General features: G+C 57.4%; 1 protein-coding gene and 1 long non-coding RNA gene across 5 annotated transcripts in view; one reads left to right on the top strand and one right to left on the bottom strand.

The window, feature by feature from the left end:
* LOC142093427 (hexokinase-2) overlaps positions 1-19,235 on the top strand; it is a 27,463-nt gene extending 8,228 nt beyond the window's left edge. For 3 of the 4 annotated variants that reach the window (XM_075174578.1, XM_075174580.1, XM_075174579.1), the window contains exons 2-18: positions 562-724; positions 7,419-7,567; positions 7,969-8,088; positions 9,476-9,571; positions 9,721-9,820; positions 10,063-10,246; positions 10,857-11,012; positions 11,180-11,413; positions 11,613-11,917; positions 12,445-12,593; positions 13,381-13,500; positions 13,819-13,914; positions 14,427-14,526; positions 14,662-14,845; positions 15,125-15,280; positions 15,870-16,103; positions 16,936-19,235. In XM_075174578.1, coding sequence (XP_075030679.1) covers positions 562-724; positions 7,419-7,567; positions 7,969-8,088; positions 9,476-9,571; positions 9,721-9,820; positions 10,063-10,246; positions 10,857-11,012; positions 11,180-11,413; positions 11,613-11,917; positions 12,445-12,593; positions 13,381-13,500; positions 13,819-13,914; positions 14,427-14,526; positions 14,662-14,845; positions 15,125-15,280; positions 15,870-16,103; positions 16,936-17,080 — 2,691 coding nt within the window. In that variant the 3' untranslated portion in view covers positions 17,081-19,235. The remainder of the gene's footprint in view (positions 1-561; positions 725-7,418; positions 7,568-7,968; positions 8,089-9,475; positions 9,572-9,720; positions 9,821-10,062; positions 10,247-10,856; positions 11,013-11,179; positions 11,414-11,612; positions 11,918-12,444; positions 12,594-13,380; positions 13,501-13,818; positions 13,915-14,426; positions 14,527-14,661; positions 14,846-15,124; positions 15,281-15,869; positions 16,104-16,935) is intronic. The other variant, XM_075174581.1, reaches the window with a different exon arrangement.
* LOC142093435 (uncharacterized) lies at positions 18,976-21,031 on the bottom strand. Its single transcript, XR_012677425.1, has 2 exons — positions 20,836-21,031; positions 18,976-20,393 (listed from the first exon to the last, which is right to left on the bottom strand). It is a non-coding gene; the product is annotated as an uncharacterized LOC142093435 (long non-coding RNA).

The raw sequence follows: 21,031 nt of genomic DNA, 5'->3' as shown, positions 1-21,031 counted from the left end.
CCTTCACGTAGGAAGAGGCCCTGGGGGGGGATCAAGGTCGAGGCACGTTGCCGCCGCGACGTAGGAAAGGTTCCGCAGCTGGAAAACCTCCGGCACCGACCTCCTGACTCACAACCGGGATGGGGAAGGTTGTTGAGTTTGGGTCCTACTTCTGTCGCAACCTGTTTGGGTGCCCGTAGGTGAATGAGCGGAGGAGATGCTGCGGAGCATCGGGAGCTCCTCGGCGTTTGAGCGTTCCCAAATTGGCACCCGTCCGGGCAGCCGAGGAGGGCACGGGGTGGCTCTTTGGAGAAGGGCCCCGGATGCTCAGGGAGAGGTGCAAGAACGGCGGCGGGCGTTATCGGCGTGCCTGGAGATAAGATGTTGCGGCGGTGCCGTGTTGGCAACGTGCCGGCACAGCCGTGTCCTGCCCTTCAGGGTGGGTCACGACCTGCTCCTGCTTCTTGCATCAGCCCCAGCAGACGTGAGGGGGGGCTGACCGCTGTCCTGAACGTGTCACAGGGGTTGTGCCCGTGTCCCCAACCCTCCGGCTGATTTTTTGGCTTTATGTCCACCTTTCAGATCGACAAATACCTCTACCACATGCGGCTCTCCGAGGAGACCCTCCAGGAGGTGTCCCAACGTTTTGGGAAGGAGATGGAGAAGGGGCTGGGAGCAGACACCAACCCCACCGCCTCAGTGAAGATGCTGCCCACCTTCGTGAGATCCACCCCGGATGGGACAGGTACCGTGAGACGGGGAGCAGAGGGGGAGCGCGGTGGGGAGGTCTCGGTAGGTGCCAGGAGGGAGGGCTGGGGCCACCCATCCTCATGCACTGCCGAAATGAATGGCACCCATGGCCACCTTCACTCCCGGTCCCTGGGGCTTCATCCTGCTTCTGCCGGGCGAGGCTTAGCGTGGGGACAGGTCTCGTTCCCCACTCTGTGCTGGGACTGGGGGGGATCCCAGTTCCCGCTGGTGGGAGGGAAGGTGGAAACCAGCCCTCGCGTGCCCTTCCTGGCAGGACGGAGACAGTCACGGGTCCGGCTCATCAGATTTCATTAGCGCTGAAGCGGGCAGCGGTGCCAGCCGCTGTCTGAATGCCGTGAGGGCCACGGGAGGAGAAGGGGCCTCTCCGGACTCGGCTTCTCACAATGCGGCCTTTCTGCCCGCTTCCCGTGCCGGCAGGAGCCGGGCTGCCTGCAGCACGCTCCCAGCCCGGCGCATCCCCGTTTCGGGCTCCGGTTTGCTCCTCTCGACCCAAAAAAATGCTTCCTCAAGCATCCATATGGGAAATTTCCTTGTGCCTCCCCCTCCTAGCTCGGTGTTTTAGGAAAGAGCTTTGTCGGGGTCCCTGCAGCGTCGCCCCTTGCCCGCCGGCACGCAGCGGGATGCAGATACCCCCAGGACCTGCCGAGTCTCCCGGTGCTCGAAGCCGGTGGGGTGGTCCTGGCTGCTGAAGGGCAGGGAGGGTCAGAGAGCCCCGAGCAGCCGGAGCTGCCCCCAGTTCTGCATCTGGGCTGGCAGCAGCCCTGGAGAAAGTCCCCGGGCCAGTCGGTCCCGTTGGCTGAAGTTGCTCAGAGTTGGGGTGGCTCCAGCGTCGGCACCTTCACGGGGATCCTTGCAAAACCTCGGCGGCAGAGGTGGCCGACAGCCAGCAGGAAAGGTGGAAAAAGAGGAAGGGAGCTGATGGAAAGACCCATCTGCCCTTCCCTCCCCATCCCCAGCTCTTTCGCCACCGCTGTAGTTTCATACCGGGCTTTCTGGAGGCGAGCGGGTCCCAGCAGATGCTGGGGCTGGGGTCTGAAGCCACCTGGCCTCGGTGGGCAACGACTGGGCAGACTGGAGTTTCCTCCCCCGAGAAGCACGCCGGTTGAGTGATGGCGTTAAATAGGGCGTACCCGAGAGGTACGAACGGGCAAGGAAACCCCATGGCTGCTGGCTGCCCGCTCCCTTGAGGCAAGGACGGAGGTGATGAGCTGAAGGTCTGCGTCACGGCCACCTCTGGCTGCTTGCTGGAAACATCTCAGCGAGGTCTGGGGTGGCATCTCCCAAGTCCCTGGAGAGTCGCAGGCGTCATAGAAGGGTTTGGGTGGGAAGGGACCTGTAAAGGCCACCTAGTCCAACCCCCTGCCGCGGGCAGGGACATCTTCAACCAGATCAGGTCAGATCCTGACCTTGGATGTTCCCAGGGATGGGGGATCCACCACCTCTCTGGGCAAGCTGTGCCAGGGTTTCACCACCCTCATTGTAAACAATTCCTTCCTTAGATCTAGTCTAAATCTCTTTTAGTTTAAAACCATTCCCCCTTGTCCTGTCGCTACAGGCTCTTCTAAAAAGCCCCCATCTTTCTTCGAAGCCCCCTTTAAGCGCTGAAGCATCCCTGCACCCAGAGCCATCCTGCCTGCTGCATCCCACGCGCTCGGCCCCCCCCGCTGCACGTACACCCAAAAGCTGGACCTGGCTGCCTGCCCCGGGATCGAGATTTCAATCTATTTAAATATTTGAGAATATTTTTTAATTACAGGGATAGTCGGAATGCCGCCCCTGGGCATAGGAACTATTGCAGCCAAAGGTGCTGGGTGCTGGCGGAGCGTGTGTCAGAGCTCCCGAGAGGCAGGAGCAGGGCCCTCAGCACCCTGACCCGTGTTGGGGAGAAGGTGCAAGCCCTCTCTTTGCCCTTCCTTCACCGTATCCTCCCCATTAGCAGCTTCTCCAGTGGCCCAGCTGGCATTTCTTGCCCAAAGCAAGCTCAGCACGTGGGGAAAAGCGGCGCGGCAGCATGGAAAACGTTACGCAAAAGGGACGCTGGGGCAGTCACGGGGCTGCAGCTGCCCAGGGACTGGAAAACCGGAGGTTTTCGAGCAAGTCCCAGGGAGCCAAGAGCTGGGATTCCCTGTATGGCTCCAGCTGGATCCGGGCCGTGGGCGGCATCAGCATCTCTGCTGTTGGGTTGCGGAGAGGGGGACGGGAAGCCCCCAGCCCGAGGTGGGGCTCCCCGACACATCGCTTCGCGAATGCGGCAATGGCTCGGGGAGAGCTCAGGGGCGCGAACTTCCTTCTTCCACCTTTTTTTTTTTTTTTTTTTAAGCTTCTGAGCCAAAATCTGACTTCGGCTGGGCACGACGCCCTGCTCCCACCTTGCTGGGGTGTCACCTGAAAGATGGGGTGCCACGTCGGCTTCGGGGCTCCGTATCTTCCTCCTCCAGAGCATCCCTGCCCTTCCCACCCCTCCTTGCTGTAGCACAAGTTGTCTCTGCTTTCGGATTATGCCCCGTCTAATGCGCAGCCGGCAGCTCCCCGGGATCCGGGCGGATGAGAGGCGCTTATGGAAACACAAGGTCACATCTGCGGGTTGAAGTCAAAACACAGACCCGGCTCCCGACCCCTCCACCCTCCTCTGCCACTCTTGGTGGCTTCGCTGGTCCTGATGCGCTGTGATAAGGGGGGGGGGGGATTTCGGCTTCTGAAGCGGAATCTCGCCTAAAAGCGACTTTTCTTGCTTTGCTCGGCTCCAGCCCCCACCGAAACGCCTGGTGGGCATCCTACCGCAGGCTGGTGGGGGAAAACAGACCCCAAATAAGTTTTTCCTCGGAGCCCCGGTGACTCTGAGCAAAGGTTCTCCTTGCTTAGTGCAAACACCACCTTCCTCCCTGCTCCTTTCCTGGTTTTTCCAGGCGTTGCCGCCGTCACCGTGTTTCCTCCTCTGCGCTAACATTGACACAAGGATCTTCTGGTGCGTCCGCCGTTAATCCCCACCAGCTGATATCGGTGGCTTGGGGTTTTCGGGAGGATGCTGCAGGACTTCGGTGGTCAAATCCCTGGAAAGTCAAAGGATGGTTCTTTGCAACACCCTTCCCTTGGCCGGTGGGCTCAGTTCCTGCCGATAACCGGCTGCTTCCGCAAGGAAACCAGCTCGCACGGCCCATGGTCTTAAAAGGTTTTAAAGAAAACGCCGTTTTCATGCCCAGAGCCCCTCGCCCGGCGATTTGCAGCAAGGAATCGCGTTGGGGAATTGCTGCCGGGCGACTCTCACCGCGGGCAGCGTGAGCTGCTCTTTGCTGGACCCGACTCTGTCCAGAACAAGCCACCAGGTTCATCCCGGATCTTTTGTTGCTGCAAACCCGGTGTTTTACACCCAATACATCCTAAGCCCCTTCGCTGCTCTCCAGCAGTGGAGATGCTGATGCGAGCACCGGGGTTTTTATATTCCCTCTTCTGCTCGAAGCCTCTCAACTTGCTGAGAGGAGGCAGGGGAGGGCTGGCAAGGGGATGGAGTGGGAACCGCGGGGTGGGCTGCGCCTCCACCTCCTCCCGCACCAGAGCCTGGACCCGCTCCAGCTTTTCTCTTCCTCTTATTTTTTTTTTTTTTTATGAAGCTGATTCAACCGAGGATTCCTACAAAATGGGATTGCAGTCAGTCGGGAGCCTTGAAGTTTGAGGTGAAGGTCTGGGGTGAGCAACCTCCTGCTGGGGCATGATCCTGCCCACGATGCTCCGGTCCCCTGGCCCCAGCCTGGCCAAGGACGGGAAAACTCCCTGCCCGCTCTGCCCCGTGCTTTCTTCCCGGGAGCGCAGGCGTTTTTAAAGGCAATAAACACTCACCCTGAGGTGGTTTGCTGAGAGCGAACCAGAACTTGAATCACAGCTAAGTGTTTGCCCTCGTTGTTTGGTTTCTGAGCTCAGCCTCAACGTTATCGCGTAACGAGCTCTAATCGAAGGGAGGACCCAGACGTGGTATTGGCCAGCGGAGCCCATCACGCAGCTCTATTGCTTCAGCCTGGGGATTTTCCAAGGGAGATTTTGCTGCCTTTTTCCTCCTGCAAAGCCGTTCCGCCCGGGAATCCGCCCCTCGAACCACTTAGAACCTCTCCTGTGGCTGTTGAGCAGCTCGTGAGGGGGTTTTGGGTTGGGTCCTGCTGCTGCTTCGCGGTGAGGGTCGGTGGGCGAGGGAAAGCCTCGCGGGGGTGGTTCGGCCAAAATACCGGGTGTGCGGAGGGCTGGGCAGGACGGGACAGCCTTGTCCCCGGCTCCTTCGCCTTTTTTTTTTTTTTTTCCTGGGATGTCTGTTCCTTCTGGGTTCCCCGCATTATCTCCAAGGAGCTGAGCAACCGGCGACCCTCTTGGCTCCAGCGTCCTTCGCCCTGGCATATTTATCGGCCCCCTGAGGTATTTTTCATGCTCTGCTAGCAAGCAGAACAGCATCTGTGCTGACGGCAAGGGAAGCAGGAGCACGCCTTGACCCGTGTTTTTGGGGCAGAACACGATGCCAGCGGTGCCCAGCCAAGCATCGCATCCAGCTCTGCCCGTCCGTGGCTGAGGCTAAATCCTCACGGCGGCATCAGGACAGCTGAGGAGCTTTGCTCAGGGTTTTCCCGGTTGCGTTTTCAGCATCCGCGTAAAGAGACGTGGCCAAGGCATGTCCTGTGGCTGGCAGACAGGCTGCAAAATGAGCTGCCAAACTGGTTTAAACCTCAAGCCTGCAAAGGGTCAACGCAGGCGTGAGGCGAGGAGGAGAAATGAATATCCAGGGTTCCGCTGCCCCAACGCATGAGCTCGGGCACCCCGGTGCTCCGCTGGCTCCCGTGCCGTTCTCCAGCCCTGTAAGCGCTGACCGGGACGGCTCTTGGCTACGCTGCCTCGCTCAGAGCTTTGCCGAGGGTTTTATTCGAGGAGGAATGAGTTGCAAAACTTCGATGGGGTCCAGATTTGGGGTGCTCTCTGGTCCGGGGTTACCGGCTCTCGCAGGGAGGGTGCGCGTGTTGCTCCAGAGATGAAGCGAGGGGTGGCCAGAGCCCGCGCAAGGACTCGGCTGAACTTCAGCGTTGGTTAAAATAACGGTGTAGCTGCCTCGGCATCTCCTCGTCCCGCCGGTCGGTCGATCTCGGGGTGTAACCTTAACCGACGGGGCTGCAGCCAGAGCATCGCAGCGGGGCTGGTACCGCCGCAAACCAGGACCCGACCTGCCCTGCATCACCCCTGGGGTGACGCGCTGACCCCCCGCGCGCCCCCTCTTCTCCGTCCCGAGCCGCAAGGCCGTTGGACGGACCTCTGAGCCCCTCTTATTCCTCATCTTCTCATGGAGCACAAGGACTGCTTTTAATAGACCTTTTTCAGCTGCAGAGGGACTTTATAAAGCCGCTCTCAGCCCAGAGTCCGTCACCGTCCGCAGTTCCCTCGCCCCGAGCCCTCGCAGGGTCAGCCCCAGGAAAGACGCCAGGACAGATGGACGTCCCGCAGGCTTGGACGGCGAGCTGCCTTTTCAACTGGAGTCACTGGAGATGCTGGCTGGCCTGGTGTCATTTGAATACTAATAAACCACATTTTTTGTTTCAACTGGAGCCCCTTTGTAAAAGCATCGGCGGGCACAATGCGGCCCCCGGGAGCCGTAATCTGCCCGGGGGAGCCAGCGCAGCACATTTAGGGCATTCAGAAATCAAACTGTGCTGATAGAGGGCTTTCCCCCGTCCCTCTCCCCGCACTGGTAGGTATTTAAAACAGCCAGCTTGGCATTTTTCCCGCATCCCAGGTCTCAGCTGGGTCCAAAATTCAGCGAACTGCCTTGGCGCCCGGTACAATAAAAACAAACAGGAGGTGAAACCTGCTGGGCTCAGCCCTTGGGTCTTGGAGGCAGCAGGACCCCAGGCTCCTCTCCCCCAACACCGACGGAGAAACTCGGCTTCCCGGGGAAAGCAGCAATGAGTCCCCGAAGGTCTTTGGGATTTTTTTTTTTGGTTTTTTTTTGTTTTCCTCCCTGGTTTCCTGCTTTCAATCTTGCCTTCGGCAAGAAGCCGCATGCCGGGAGTGCACGGGATTCCTGGGGCAGGGGAGGTTGTCCTGGACCGCGGCAGCCAAGCCTGAACATGAGGGGTTTTTTTCCCCACATATCAAATGTTTCGCCAAACTCTAGCGTTTCGACAGCTGCCTCGCAGGGTTTTAACCGCTTGGGCTGGAGATTTAGGAGCTTTCGCCAGCATCCTGCATCCGTAGGGTGAGGACCGGATCTGCCGCCTTCTTCCTTATGGAGCCCGAGGCTGGAGCTCTTCTTCCCTGGCGGCGCCGTGGGTTTGGGCAGGGGCTGGTCTGGATGGGGCCGGTGGGATCCGTCCTCCTGCCGGCCGGCGCTCCCGGCTCGGCCGCCGCCTCTGCACTCCCTACCCAGGGCACGGGGGTACGTCTCAAAGATATTGCTTTGAGCCCCATCAGCTCTGGGGGTGCCCGGGGTGCAGAGGAGGGGCAGGAATACAGCCACGGCTCTGATAAAATATAATAATAAATAAAATAATGAAAAAATATTAAAAAAAAAATCTACCTTACCCTCATATTTATGAGGTGGCTGGTTACCTCCTCGCCTGCTCCAGGGCTGTCCGGCGCGGGCACCGATGCTGCCGAAAGGGAGCCGCCGAGTTAAACGGTTGTTCTTGTCTGGGCTCCCGCAGAGGACGGGGACTTCTTGGCGCTGGACCTCGGTGGCACCAATTTCCGCGTGCTGCGAGTGAAGGTGTCCGACAACGGCCTGCAGAAGGTCGAAATGGAGAACCAGATCTACGCCATCCCCGAGGAACTCATGCGCGGCAGCGGGGTGCAGGTGGGTTCAACCCTTCTCTCCCCCATCCCCGCTCTCCTGGGCAGCCCCCCAACCGCAGGGCTTCCCCCGTGGGGGGGGGACCACCCACCTTGGGGCAGTTCTCCTGCCTGAAGGGAGGGCTGGTGTCACCCCAAGACCCCGAGCTGTGTAATGGGGTTGGAGAGCACCCTATGGCTGCCTTGCCCAGCAGGATCCAGGTAGATCCTTGCCGTCCTTTGCCTGGAGCTATTAATTCCTGACACCAAGTAACCATGATGGGTGAGGACCACGGAGGGGTGATGGGGGTGGCAGACCACCCGTCCCTCAAGCGGGCAGGGATGCAGGCGCTGCTCTGGTGCATCCTCTCGGTCGGGGCAGCCGGGCGAGGGCTCACCCTTTGCCTTTTTTTTTTTTTTCCCCAGCTCTTTGACCACATCGCCGAGTGCTTGGCCAACTTCATGGAGAAACTGAAGATCAAAGACAAGAAACTCCCCCTTGGGTTCACCTTCTCCTTCCCGTGTCACCAGACCAAGCTGGATGAGGTGAGTGAAGGTCTCGCCTCCTCGCGAGGGTTGTGGCTGAGCCCGGGGCGCGGCGGGATGAGGGCGAGCCGGGGGCAATCGCCGTCCCACACCAATTTAACTTGTGCTTTTAATTAGGCTCGTTGGGTTTGGGTAGCGGGTAAGGTCTTGGTGCTGATGGGAGCGAAGGGGGTTCCTGGGGCTTGCAGGAGGTGATGAGATGCTGGTTGCTCCGTGCTTCTGCTCTGGCCGGGTGCCTCGACAGAAGGCAGCGTTTCCCCCTCGGCAGTCGGAGCTCAAGGCGAGCGGCCGCGGTGCGGAGAGCGGCTCCAGCCGCCCGCAGCCAAAGCAGCCCAGACGTGCCGAGCATCACATCCCCCGCCAGCGCGGGGAGGGGGGCGGGGGGGGGGAGATGTCACCCGCCCCGGCTGCTCGCCGTGCTGCAGGCAGCCGGGAATCGATGGCTGTCAGCTCCGCTCAGCTGCGCCGGCTCTCCGCCGGGAGCCGGTGACCTCGCTGGGAGACAAAACGTCTGGGCAAGCAGAGCCCGGCGGAGGCACGTGGCCCCGCTCCTGCCGCCCACGGCCTCTGCCGGGCTCTTGCTCTTGGAGCGGGGGGAGAGCTGGTGCCTTCCTTGCCCTTATCTCACCCGGCTTCCCGGGCAGGATGGGAAAGGAGGGCGGCTCCATGGCGTGCTGGCGATCCAGCACGTCCTCGCCGGGCGGGAACGCGGCGGCGTTTTGTACCAGGGATGGGGCAAGTCGTGCTCTCGTGCCTGAGCGATTCAGCAAAAGTAATGAGGAAGAAGATTAACGCTTTCCTCGTGGGGGTAGCGAGGGCTGTAAAAAAGCAAAAAAAAATAAAGAAGTTGGGAGGGGAAGCACCTGTCCCCGGTGACCTCGTCCAGTTTGCTTCCCTCTGTGCCTCGGTTTCCCCATCTGTGAGGCGGGGCGGGTGTTTGCCTCGCTAAGGCATCTGGGGCTCCAGGGTTGGAGATTTTGAATGCAATCGAGTCCTTTCCCTTCCCCCAAGGCTCAGCGCAGCCTCCGGCCGGGTGACTGCGACACAGCCGGTGCCTCCGGCTGCGGGGGACGGTGAGACCCCCACCCCGCAGGCTCTGGGTGAAGGAGCTCTCCCTACGCTCGGGAACAGGTTTTGCTCCAGGGCTCCATAAAATCCAGTCACGGGAATCACGTTCCCTCCTGCCGGAAGCAACAACGAGCGACTCGCGTGCTATTTCGTGGCTATAAACTTTATCTGCGCGGAGATGCGGAATTCATTGCCGATACCGCAGCTCGCAAACTGAGAACAGGGAGGGACCCACCTGGCCTTGCCCCGGGGAGCCCTGGAGACACCGTGGCTTGGTGGGTCTGTCCTCCAAGCCCTCCTTCTTGCTCTTTCTCCGTAGAGCATCCTCGTTACGTGGACGAAGGGCTTCAAATGCAGCAGCGTGGAGGGGAAAGATGTGGTGTCGATGCTGCGCAAGTCCATCAAGAAAAGAGGGGTAAGAGGTCGGGCAGGTCTGTCAGCTCCTGGGGTGGTGGGACGGGGGCACACGGTTCCCTGGGACAGGCTCCACATCTTGGCTCCCCGGTGACAGCAGAGAGGTTTCGGTCTCTTTTGGCCGCGCTGACTCGATCTCTCCCCTCTCAGGACTTTGACATTGACATCGTGGCCGTGGTGAACGACACCGTTGGGACCATGATGACCTGCGGCTACGACGATCATAACTGTGAAGTTGGCCTCATCGTTGGTGAGCTGCAGCGAGGGGGGAGAATTGGGGTCCATCTCCTCACAAACTCCGGGAGGGGATCACGGTTTTTTTGCAGGTTTCAGGGTCTTTTGGGGGAAAAAGAAAGGGGATAATGATGTTAGAAAACCAGCGTTGCCCGGTGTTTGTTTTCTTCCACCTTCGCTTTCTGTGGTGCATTTGGCTGTTGCTAATTATGGGGAAAAGCAGCAGCCTCGCTCACCGCGTCCCTGTGCTTGGTTCAGGTACCGGCACCAACGCCTGTTACATGGAGGAGATGAGGCACATCGACCTGGTGGAAGGGGACGAAGGTCGGATGTGCATCAACATGGAGTGGGGGGCCTTCGGTGATGACGGCGTGCTCAACGACATCCGGACGGAGTTCGACCGCGAGATAGACATGGGCTCGCTCAACCCTGGCAAACAATTGTAAGCAGATTCTTGGCTTGGGCTCAGGCTCGGGGTTTGCTCTGCATTGTCCGTACTCCCATCGCGCCGGCGTTAGTGGGGCCGAAGGGGTCGGTCCTGGTTAAGTAGGTCACCGCGTCCTCCGCCGCGCCAGCTACACCAATGCAAACAGGGGCTGTATCACAAATTTGGGTTGGGTACGCCCAACCGAACCACTCAACACCCGCTTCCCTCATCAGCCTCTCACGTGAATGTGTCGATTGCTGTTTCTTTCCCCGGCCAATGAAGTTATCTGCTAGCCAAGGCAAACACCACCACCTAATGTCCACATCCAAGTCCTACAGATCTCCCATTCCCCAAATGGCTTCTGGCAGCACGGGTGGGATTTGGGGGGGGGGGGTCTCTGCAAACTGACAGACCCCCTTCAGGTGGCCATAAGTTCTCCTTGCAGAATGATGGTTATGTCAACATGGCTTTATTTTCTCAGTGATGGGATAAACTACTCTGGAAAGAGATTGCCTAGATTGCATTTGGGCCTGGAAGGCTACCAAGTGTTTTTAAGGTCAACCTGTGGCCACCTCACGGCACACGTAGCCAAAACAAACACGTCTTGCGCTTCCCCCGTCGGCAGGTTCGAGAAGATGATCAGCGGGATGTACATGGGAGAGCTGGTCAGGCTCATCCTGGTGAAGATGGCCAAGGAAGGGCTCTTGTTCGGAGGAAAGCTCACACCAGATCTGCTCACTACCGGCCACTTTGAGACTAGATACGTCTCCGCTATTGAGAAGTAAGTAGGATCCGGATGGTTTCCGGGGGTCCCAGCCCATCTCCTGACATCCGTGCTGGTGGAAAACAGGACCCATCACAGGGCTATCCGCTGAGCAAACCGGGACGCTTCAGATGGCGAAAGTTGGATTTCCAGGCATGAATCCTGTTTTGTTCTTTGATGTGCAGGGAGAAAGAAGGGCTGCAGAAAGCCCACGAGATCCTCACCAAGCTGGGCCTGGAGCCGTCTCATGAAGACTGTGTGGCCATCCACCGCATCTGCCAGATCGTCTCCACCCGCTCGGCCAACCTGTGCGGGGCCACCCTGGCAGCCGTGCTGCGACGCATCAAGGAGAACAAGGGGGTGGACCGGCTGCGGTCCACCGTCGGCGTGGATGGCTCCGTCTACAAGAAGCATCCTCAGTGAGTCCTTGAGGATAGGCAAGGCTGGTGGGGAGAGAGAGGGAGAGAGCACGGATCTGCTCCTGCCAGCAGGGGATAAAGCTTGGCACAAGCAGAGCATCTCCAAATGTTCCCCTGGGCACCTCCGTTTGGATCCCAAAGGATCATTTACAATCCCAGAGGGTCACATCACACTCAGGTCCTCTTCCCTCCTCCGTAGCTTTGCCCGGCGCCTCCATAAGACAGTGCGGAAGCTGCTGCCGGACTGCGAGATCCGTTTCGTGAGGTCAGAAGATGGAAGCGGCAAAGGAGCAGCCATGGTGACGGCGGTGGCCTACAGGCTGGCCGCCCAGCACAAGGCACGGCAGAAGATTTTGGAGGCGCTCAAGCTGAGCCACGAGCAGCTCCTGGAGGTGAAACAAAGGATGAGGATAGAGATGGAGAAAGGGCTGGGCAAGGAGACGCACGCAGAGGCAACGGTGAAAATGTTGCCCACCTACGTGTGCTCAACTCCAGATGGGACAGGTGAGGTACCACGCGTATAAGCCCACGTACGTCCTGCGTGGGGCAGAGAGCCAGCATCGCTGCTCCCAACATCTGCACCACTTAGGGAAGGGCTGGGACCGTTGCCATGGCCAGTTCCCTCTTCGTGGTGGGAGCAGCACAAAGCTTTTTAACCTCCAGTACGATACTGGGAAAAGCGGTTGAGCCTCCAGGACGTTCTGCACTTGACTTAACACAAAGCCTGGCTTTCACTGCGGTTGTTGCCACCGCAGGTTCCTCACCACCATTGTCCTGGCTTGCGCTCCCAGTTCTGTCGGTGGCTTGGGTGTGCGCCTGCCCCTTGGCTTGAAAACCCGTGATCTCCCCGAGTCTGGAGCAAACCTCTCCATCCGTTGCCTTCCGACCTGCGCCTGCTGATCTCCATTCCCAGCCCCGTCTTGGTTTCTGGTCCTCTCCCAGGAAGAAGGCAGATTCGGATCCGCTTTGCGCCACGTTCACGATGCCCCTCGTCGGGATCCCTCTCCTAATGATTCTCTCTTGGGTTTCAGAAAAAGGAGATTTCCTCGCCCTGGACCTGGGAGGTACCAATTTCCGCGTGCTGCTGGTGCGCGTCAGGAACGGGATGAGGCGCGGCGTCGAGATGCACAACAAGATCTACTCCATCCCGGTGGAGATCATGCAGGGGACGGGAGAGGAGGTGAGGATGGGCAGCTGGAGGTGGAAAACTGGTGGAAATCTTCTCTGGGGTGGCAGCAGAAGTGGCAGGCAGTAGTGCCGGCTGACCACAGGAGCTGGTTTTTGCCTTGCTCTGCTTTCCGGGGTGCAAATCCGGGAGGGTGGAGAAGGCTGGTGCTCTCCTGCCTTCAGAGCAGAGAGTTCTGCCCAAGGCTCTCGAGTTTGAAGCGTGCTTCAGGAAGCTCGAAACTGGTTTTTAGGTTAGAAATCGTGTTATACCCAGACATCACTGAACCTCCCTGAATCCCACACGCTCCGCAAGGGCAGATAAGCATCATCCCGGTTTCCCAGATAGAGAAACCACAACACAAGTTAGAGACGTCTCCAGAGTCTTATTTGCAGATGGGAAGAGTTTTGCAAACCACCCCAGGCAGTGCTCGGGTGTATTTCTAGCAGGAGCCGAGGCAGATGGGCTCTGGGAACGCCTTGCAGAGGGACCGGATTCCCGTGTCACCCCTGGGAAGCTGGTGACCTCCCCGCTGGCCCCTCCATCCCTTCTGGGTGCAGTAGGGGACCTGCAAGGTGGAGGTATCACAGTGAGGTGACCGCATTCTCGGTGGGGAAGAGGAGGAAAAAGGAGCCCTTTGGGGCTTGCTCCCCTCCCGCAGCGCAGCCGAGCGGCACGCCGGTCCACTCAAAGCCCTGTTGGCTTGGGAATGGATCAACATCTCCAGGAGGTCAGGCGGGCTGGCATCCAGCTGAGTTTCTTGCTGTGACGGTAACTTCTCCTTTTGGCTTTGTGCACCCAGCTCTTTGACCACATCGTCCACTGCATCTCCGATTTCCTGGAATACATGGGGATGAAGGGTGTATCGCTCCCGCTGGGATTCACGTTCTCCTTTCCTTGCCAGCAGACCAACCTGGATGAGGTAACCCCAACCCACCTCGTAGCATTCAGGGCTGGCTGAAAAGCCACAACCCACTGGCAACTCCGCGTACCAGCATCAACAGCCACGTGGCAGCTCAGGGGAGACCCAAGGGGGGGGGAAGGCAGCAGCTGGGAGCTGCCGGAGCTTCTGAAAAGCTGCGTCAAAGCAAATGCAGATCCCTTGAGCTCTAGGGACAACCCAGTTGAGGCATCCTCCACGCCTGAGGATCTGACCTCCACCGAGAGCTGGTGGACGTGGGGTTGCTGTCCCTCCCGCCCAGCGGCCCGGGTGATTTACCGCAGGGTATTTCCACACCAGGGGATTCTCCTGAAGTGGACGAAAGGTTTCAAGGCGACCGGCTGCGAAGGAGAAGACGTGGTGAACCTGCTGAAGGAGGCAATTCACAGGAGAGAGGTGAGCGTCCGTGTAGCTGTGAGAAGCCGGTTGCTTGCTCCCACACCCCGGCTGTCTTTGGCATCTTTAATTGGCCTGTAAAGCAAATTAATGGGCTGAGCACAGGGCTAATGAGTGTCTGAATTTTAACAACCACCCTTAGTCATCACTAGAGGTTGGATTTTCAGACCCCGGAGCTAAGAGCTGGCTTCTGGCCAGGGCTGGAGCAGACTTGTCTCGCCGTGAGTTAGGGAGACACCGTGCTCGTTTCCTGGGTGCAGACCACCCAAAGCTCCTGCCCCGGGGGGTGCTGCTGGCAGGGCTGTCCCAGCGTGCCAGCTCCTCCGCAGTTGCGTCTTGCTGGAGGTGTCTTGAGGTTTGAGCGTCCACCCGCAGAAACGTGGGGCTGCAGGAGGTCCGTGGGTGCCTGGAGGACTCCCGTGCTCAGCAGACAGGTCCTTTCCCAGTCGTGGGAGCAGACGTAGCAAGCTGTGTCCTCCAGGAATAACCCACGCGATCCCATCCCTCTGCAGGAATTCGACCTGGACGTGGTCGCGGTGGTAAACGACACAGTTGGCACCATGATGACCTGCGGGTATGAAGATCCATATTGCGAAGTTGGGCTGATAGTCGGTGAGGACTGAAACTTTCTCACGGAGTTCCTGTGCCCGCGGTCCCAAACCTGCCCCCGTGGGGTGCCCCTGGCTGCAGGAGGTGTCCGAGGGCTTCTCCAACGGCCCCGTTGAAAGATGCTTCTCTCTTCTGCAGGCACAGGCAGCAACGCCTGTTACATGGAGGAGATGAGGAACGTGGAGCTGGTGGAAGGGGAGGAGGGCAGGATGTGCGTCAATATGGAGTGGGGGGCGTTCGGTGACAACGGGTGCTTGGATGACATCCGGACGGAGTTTGACTTGGCGGTGGATGAGCTGTCGCTCAACCCTGGGAAGCAAAGGTGCGTGGTGGCTTTGGGGGGCTGGGGAGGGACCCCCGATGAGGCTGGGTGTCCGGGAACGGTTCAGAGCTGCCCCACCAGCCTCTTGGTGGAGCATCAGGGGACGATGAGCAGGGCCACACACTGGTGTGTCCCTTGTCCCCTGCCCGCAGGGTGGGGACCGTGCTGCTAGACTTGCTCCAGGGTGTCAGGGGTTGTGACAAAGGCAGAGCTGGGATCCCGATCCAGACCCAGTGTCCCTTCTTGTCCTGATGTCCAGCCTTGCCCTCTCCTTCCCAGGTTTGAGAAGATGATCAGCGGGATGTACCTGGGGGAGATCGTCCGAAACATCCTGATGGATTTCACCAAGCGAGGGCTGCTCTTCCGGGGACGGATCTCAGAGAGGCTGAAGACCAGAGGGATCTTTGAGACCAAGTTCCTGTCCCAGATAGAAAGGTGAGGTCCAACGGGCAGGGTGAGCACCAACTCCGGCCTTACAGCTGCAGGTCAGAGCAGAGAGGTGGTTGGGGGCGAGCGTTCCCAGGGCTTGCGGGAGAATTCCCACCCAGGAGCCAGGGTGACGTAGGGTGGTAGAATTCCCACCCAGGAGCCAGGGTGACGTAGGGTGGTAGAATTCCCACCCAGGAGCCAGGGTGACGTAGGGTGGTAGAATTCCCACCCAGGAGCCAGGGTGACGTAGGGTGGTGCAACGCAGATAAATTGGCAAAATCCAGGTGGTTCTGACAGCGCCGGTGTTGAGAGACAAGGAAACCCTCTGGGGTTGGCAACACAGACGCCTCTTTACCCTCTGCCCCGGACAGAGAGGGGCCACATGCTCTAAGTCAATGGCTTTGTCCTGAAATAGCCTCACTGTGACATCAAAGCCACATCCAGGTCTGAAAGCTGAGGTTAGAGGGGAGCTGTAGGGTCCCTCCAGTCAGTGTCACCCAAGCCACGAGTCCCTGGGATGTAGAGAGGAAAGGAAAAGCCACACATCCAAGTTGCTCCATCTCCTAATGCTGCCTGGTCCTCCTGTCCTCCCCAGCGACTGCCTGGCCCTGCTCCAAGTCCGCTCCATCCTCCAACATCTCGGCCTGGAGACCACGTGCGACGACAGCATCATCGTGAAGGAGGTGTGCACGGTGGTGGCCCGGCGGGCAGCTCAGCTCTGCGGAGCCGGCATGGCGGCCGTGGTGGACAAGATCCGGGAGAACCGTGGGCTGGACTTCCTCAAGGTCACGGTCGGCGTGGACGGGACGCTCTACAAGCTGCACCCTCAGTGAGTTGCTCGGTGGTGTGCGGTTGTCCTCCAAGGAGGCTCACGCTGGTGCATCTGCCCATCTTGGGGTGCCAAGTAAGAGCCAGCGTGGGAAGCTTCACGGGGTAGTTGGAGAGGAGAGGACGTATTTTAGGGTCTGAAGGGTTGCCGGTAGCTCAAGGCACAGCAAGAACCAGCTGCTCCCTAAAGGATGGGGCACCAAGACAGATAACGCAGCAGGGACCTCGCACCAGCCAGGACCCAGTCCCACAGTACCTGAGGCCAGGCTGACCCAGGGATGGTGACCAGGTTCAACCAGGAGCCCGGATCACCAGGCAAAGCCATGGGTACGAGGCAGGTCTAAAGCAAGAGATCCATGATCCGGATCAAGACGGCCCACGGCCAAGCAGAAGCATGACTACGCCTGAGCTGAAAGCCGGTGCTCCCAGGACAACGTTGCTTAGACAGGGACTAAAGGCACAGGGCTGAGCTTAAATAGGGCTCAGGGGCCCATGGGTAGAGGGAGGGCTCTGGAGATCCCCCCAGGTGGGGCTGGTTGGGGCTGTTAAGGTTTATTAGTGCTCTCAGGGCCGGATTTAGTCCTGGGTGGAGGGAGAGCGTGATTCCGTTGTGCTGGACTTGCGCTGGAGCGCGGAGGCTTAAGCTTTCCGGTGCCTCGTGCCTGGCAGCTCCCTCTCCATCCTCCTCCTCGGAGTCTGCAGCGCTGTCTGGGACTGTTGGAGGCAGCTGTGACCATCGGTGTGGTTTGGTCCTCGTGGGGCTGGCACCCTCAGCCCGCGGCACGTTAAATCAGCATCTCTTCCTTCCCCCCCCCCCACCCCGTGCCCTGCAGCTTCTCCACCGTCATGCGCGAAACAGTGAAGCAGTTGTCTCCGAAGTGCGAAGTGACCTTCCTCCAGTCGGAAGACGGCAGCGGCAAGGGCGCAGCGCTCATCACGGCGGTGGCCTGCCGGATCCGGGAGGCCGGCCAGCGATAGAAGGAAGGAGGTTTGCCGAAGAGCTTGGTTTCAGCAAAACAGGACGTTTCCCCCCCCCACCCCCCCCACCCCGGTCCCTCCCCCCCGCGGCCGCCCCTTGCAAGCAGACTCTTAGCTTTACTTGTTCTCTGGAGATCCCACCAGTGGGACCGGAGATGCTGTGTGCTTTGTATAAAGAGTTGTCTTAGGAGTTTTATTGCATGCCATAAAACCGTGTATCAAGTAAAGCTAAAAGCGTCTTTTGGCTGTCTACCTACATTTGCAGTTAGAGCCGGACCTGTTCCGCTCGCAGCCTCCTTCAAGCACCAGCTCTCCCCCCCGCACCTCCTAACCACTCTCGCACCTTCCCTAACAGCAGAAAGGATAACGCTCGAATAATTAAGACACTGCATTGTCACTTTATAGTAACTGGTACCTATTTATGTATGTCGGAGTTGTAGCGCGTCCATGCTGTAGAAAGCAAACCTCGTTAAGATTGGGCTAAAGACCTCCATTAGTCTTTTACCCTGATCAAGGCTGTATTATTTCCATGAAAGTCATGGTAACTCTTAAAGCACAGGGTGCAGAATTTCAGCCGGCGTGTTCTGAGTCTGCACTGAGAGATACCAAGTATCTCTGTTGGTGAGAAATATTAAAGAACCTGCTGGACCCGAGTTAGAGGTGCCCCTTTAACTGCTCCAGCAGAGCAGGTGCCTGGAAATAATTGGGGACTCAGGGTCTAATCCCATTTCCCGACCTCTCACCCGCACCCTGAACAGAGCGTAGTGACGTGGCCTGTTTGTACGGTTGTGTTACACCCCCCGGAAACCACTAGCACCCTGCCCTGGCGCGGACACAAGGAGCCGCCGGCGAGACGGGTCGGTCTCTTCCCTGCCAACACCCCCCCCCCAAATGTCGTGGCCGTGTGTCTCCGCTTGGCGCGGTGAGTTTGGTTTGCTTTTTGTCTGTGAAATAGTTCTGCGTCTTCAGCCTTTTAGGTGACACCTGGATTTATACACTGTATATTTATGTTTCAAGAGATCTTACGTCTTTTTATGTACATAGTCTCGGGGGGTTGTATTGCTTAGTTTTGACTTCACCTTTTAATGTCATTTAAGAACGGTACAGAGTACTTATTTTCTTCTTTTTCTTGTGTGATTTTTTTTAATTTAAAATTTCCTGGGGGTAGACTGGAGAGAGAGACCCAAATTCCTGAGCACAGTTGTACAAGAGGCTTGGGCATTCTGAATTTATCTTCAGAGCAAAAGGGAAACCAGAAAGCCGGGGATGCGACGCAGCGGGGCCCTGCAGCGAAGCTTTCAGGATTAGGCTGGTTTTAACCTAAGGAGAGGTTTTATTTTGTCCCCCTGCCCTCCCCAGCCTGCTTTGCTCGGGAAGGTCACATCGCTTCCTATTGCAGTGGTGAAATAACCCAGGGCTCTGCAGGGACCCGCGCCTGAGCCCGCATCCCTCACGCCACCGTCCCGGTCCAACGAACGCTGGGCACGGGGGACGTGCGCTGGAGTGCTGACGGCTCGCAGCGAGGCACCGGCCAGGGCAACCTCAAGGTGTTCGGTGAAGTTAGCGGCAATAATCGGTGTCGCCTCATTTCCCTTTGGCATCCTCAGGGCTGTCTGCAAGCGTTCCCAGGGACGCGCGGGCCCGGAGCATCACTTTGCGTGCCACGGTGAAAAGCAGCGATTAATTTTTGCCGACAGAAAAGCCGACGGATGAACTAAGCGCTGCAAGTTCTCTGCCTGAGCGAGCAGAGGCCTACGGATGGGGGTGGGTACGTTTCTGTAAATATTTAGCAGAAGATAATGAAATTCCAGTGATGTACAAAAAAAAAAAAAAAATTAATAATTCCCACGAACAGACCTTCAGTTTGGAGGATAGAGTTTTTGTCTATTTTTATGTATATTTTTATACTGCTTGGGGTAACCTCATTACCAAAAGTATCTCTTCTATGTTGGGGGTCAAGTTCAGTAGCACAATTTTAAAGCAAAATTACTCTTTGGGCATTTTAAATGCTTATTTTTTTATAAGCCTCAAGACAATTATAACAAGTAAAATCTGACTGTGTATAGAAATGATGTAAGAAACCAAGTTTAGTGGAAGTTTTAGAAGCTGTTAAATAAATCTTTGAAAGATGATACAGAAATCCTCTAATACGGTACCAAGCAGTCGTGTGTGATTCTTTCCTCAGAAAATCAGCATTTTGCCTACTGAAAAATTGAAACGGAAATGGTTTTGCCTGCTGCACGGCGCAGAAGGTTGCATTAGCGGCTGTGTTTTTAAACTCTTATCCAGCTGTACCCCTTTTGGAATACGTAGTGTTTTCATCAGGTAGCGAGCTAAATTTTATACAACTGTAGTTTTGGGGGGAGAGTGGGAAAGATTGGGACTATGGGGCAGCCCTGCTTTTGTAGCCGATTCAGGCTCCGGTTCAGCAAATGGTCGGAGCGGGTGACTAAAAGGGTGAGAAGAAACCGTGGGTCGTTAAGTACCTGGTTGGCAAGGACGGGTGGAGCAGGGTAACCTCGCTCCCCTCGCCTTTCTTTGCGGCAAAGGACGGGCCGTGACTTGACGGCGGCAGGAAGGATTAGCCCTGGGCTCGCGGGGTGGTGGTGAATTGCTGAGAGTTTTCTCTTCTCCTGGAGCAGAGGACGTCAGCAAGGCTCCTGTAAAGCTTGAGCGCTTTTGCTTCCCCTTTGCTTTGACTCAGGATAAAGCAGGGTCTGAAACATTCCCAATTAAAAAGCAATACTTGAAGCGTTACAAGACACCTGTGTTAACCCGCGACCGCAGGTACGGCCTTGGCTGTGGCTGTAAGAAAGGTTTTTATTGAACACTTTGAGCAGTTTGCGCTCCTTTTTGTCTCAAAGGGGATGAGCACCAGAGATGTTTGCTGCGCAGTCTGATTGTAACCTCGGTGGGACTGTAACCTCACACCAAAATGTTGCCATGGGATGTTATGTGAATGTGTTTAAAATGAAGAAGGGAAGATTAAATCGTAACTGTCGATATGAAGGGAAGATCGAATCTGTTCTCTGTAGGGAGAGATGGACAGACTGATCAACTCGACTTGCTCAGTCTTCTCTTTCCCCCAGTAAGAAGTGCTGCTCTATGGATTTGGGATGGCTTTTGTTTTGCTTGGTTGTTCCCATTAGGATGCATTTTCTTTGCGCTCCTGGGGTTGTGCTGGCAAGTTCTCTAGCCACGCAGGCAGCAGAACAGGGTCTTCCGCTGCATCAACTGCTACGCTGGAGACGCTGACCTTTCCTCCCTGGCAATTCTCTCCTTGTTGGTACTTTGGGACAGGATTTTATCGTTACTGCTTTTTTTTTTTTAAAAAAAAAAATATATATATATACAAGCAGCAAATTATTGAGCCTTGCAAGAGGAATTTGCCTCTTCCCTTCTTGGAGTCAAAGGCTGTGTAGGGAGCAGCATCGTATTCAGTCACCCAAGACGTACGAGGAGTGTCTGAGAGCACCCGAGACGCGCAGATCTCTGGCCTGGAAGCCCTCGAGGTAGTCTGACCGGAGGGGGTTGGTGCCTCTGCGCCGCGCTCTCCTATCAGGCAATCCAAACCAATCCGAACGTGTCCAGGCTATCTGAGAGATAAGGGGGTGAAAAGGTCCAGCGCGTGGGAGGGGAACGGGGAGAGGTGTAAAACAGTGACGAAAACCACAAGTCCCCATGCAAGGGGTGACAAGGTACAAGACAGCAACAAAATAAACGGGAACGGGGGAAGCCTTCGTCCCCCACCTCACCACAATCTCCTCCCCTCCAGCAGATAAAGAGAGGAAAACCCCTTCTTTTGACAGATCATTTTGCTTGCTCTGGTAGAAAAGTGGTCACTGAAGGCAAAAGAGGCGATTCCTGGTCACAAGGTAATCTGGAGTAAGAAAGAGTCAAATCATTTACCTTGTGACATCCCTGGCAAGTCTGGAGTCTTTTTGGCCCGAA

This window comes from Calonectris borealis, chromosome 27 (genome assembly GCF_964195595.1).
Source record: "Calonectris borealis chromosome 27, bCalBor7.hap1.2, whole genome shotgun sequence".
NCBI lineage: Eukaryota > Metazoa > Chordata > Aves > Procellariiformes > Procellariidae > Calonectris > Calonectris borealis.
Note: the sequence above shows the minus strand (reverse complement) of the source record. Positions and strands in the feature narration are given on the sequence as shown.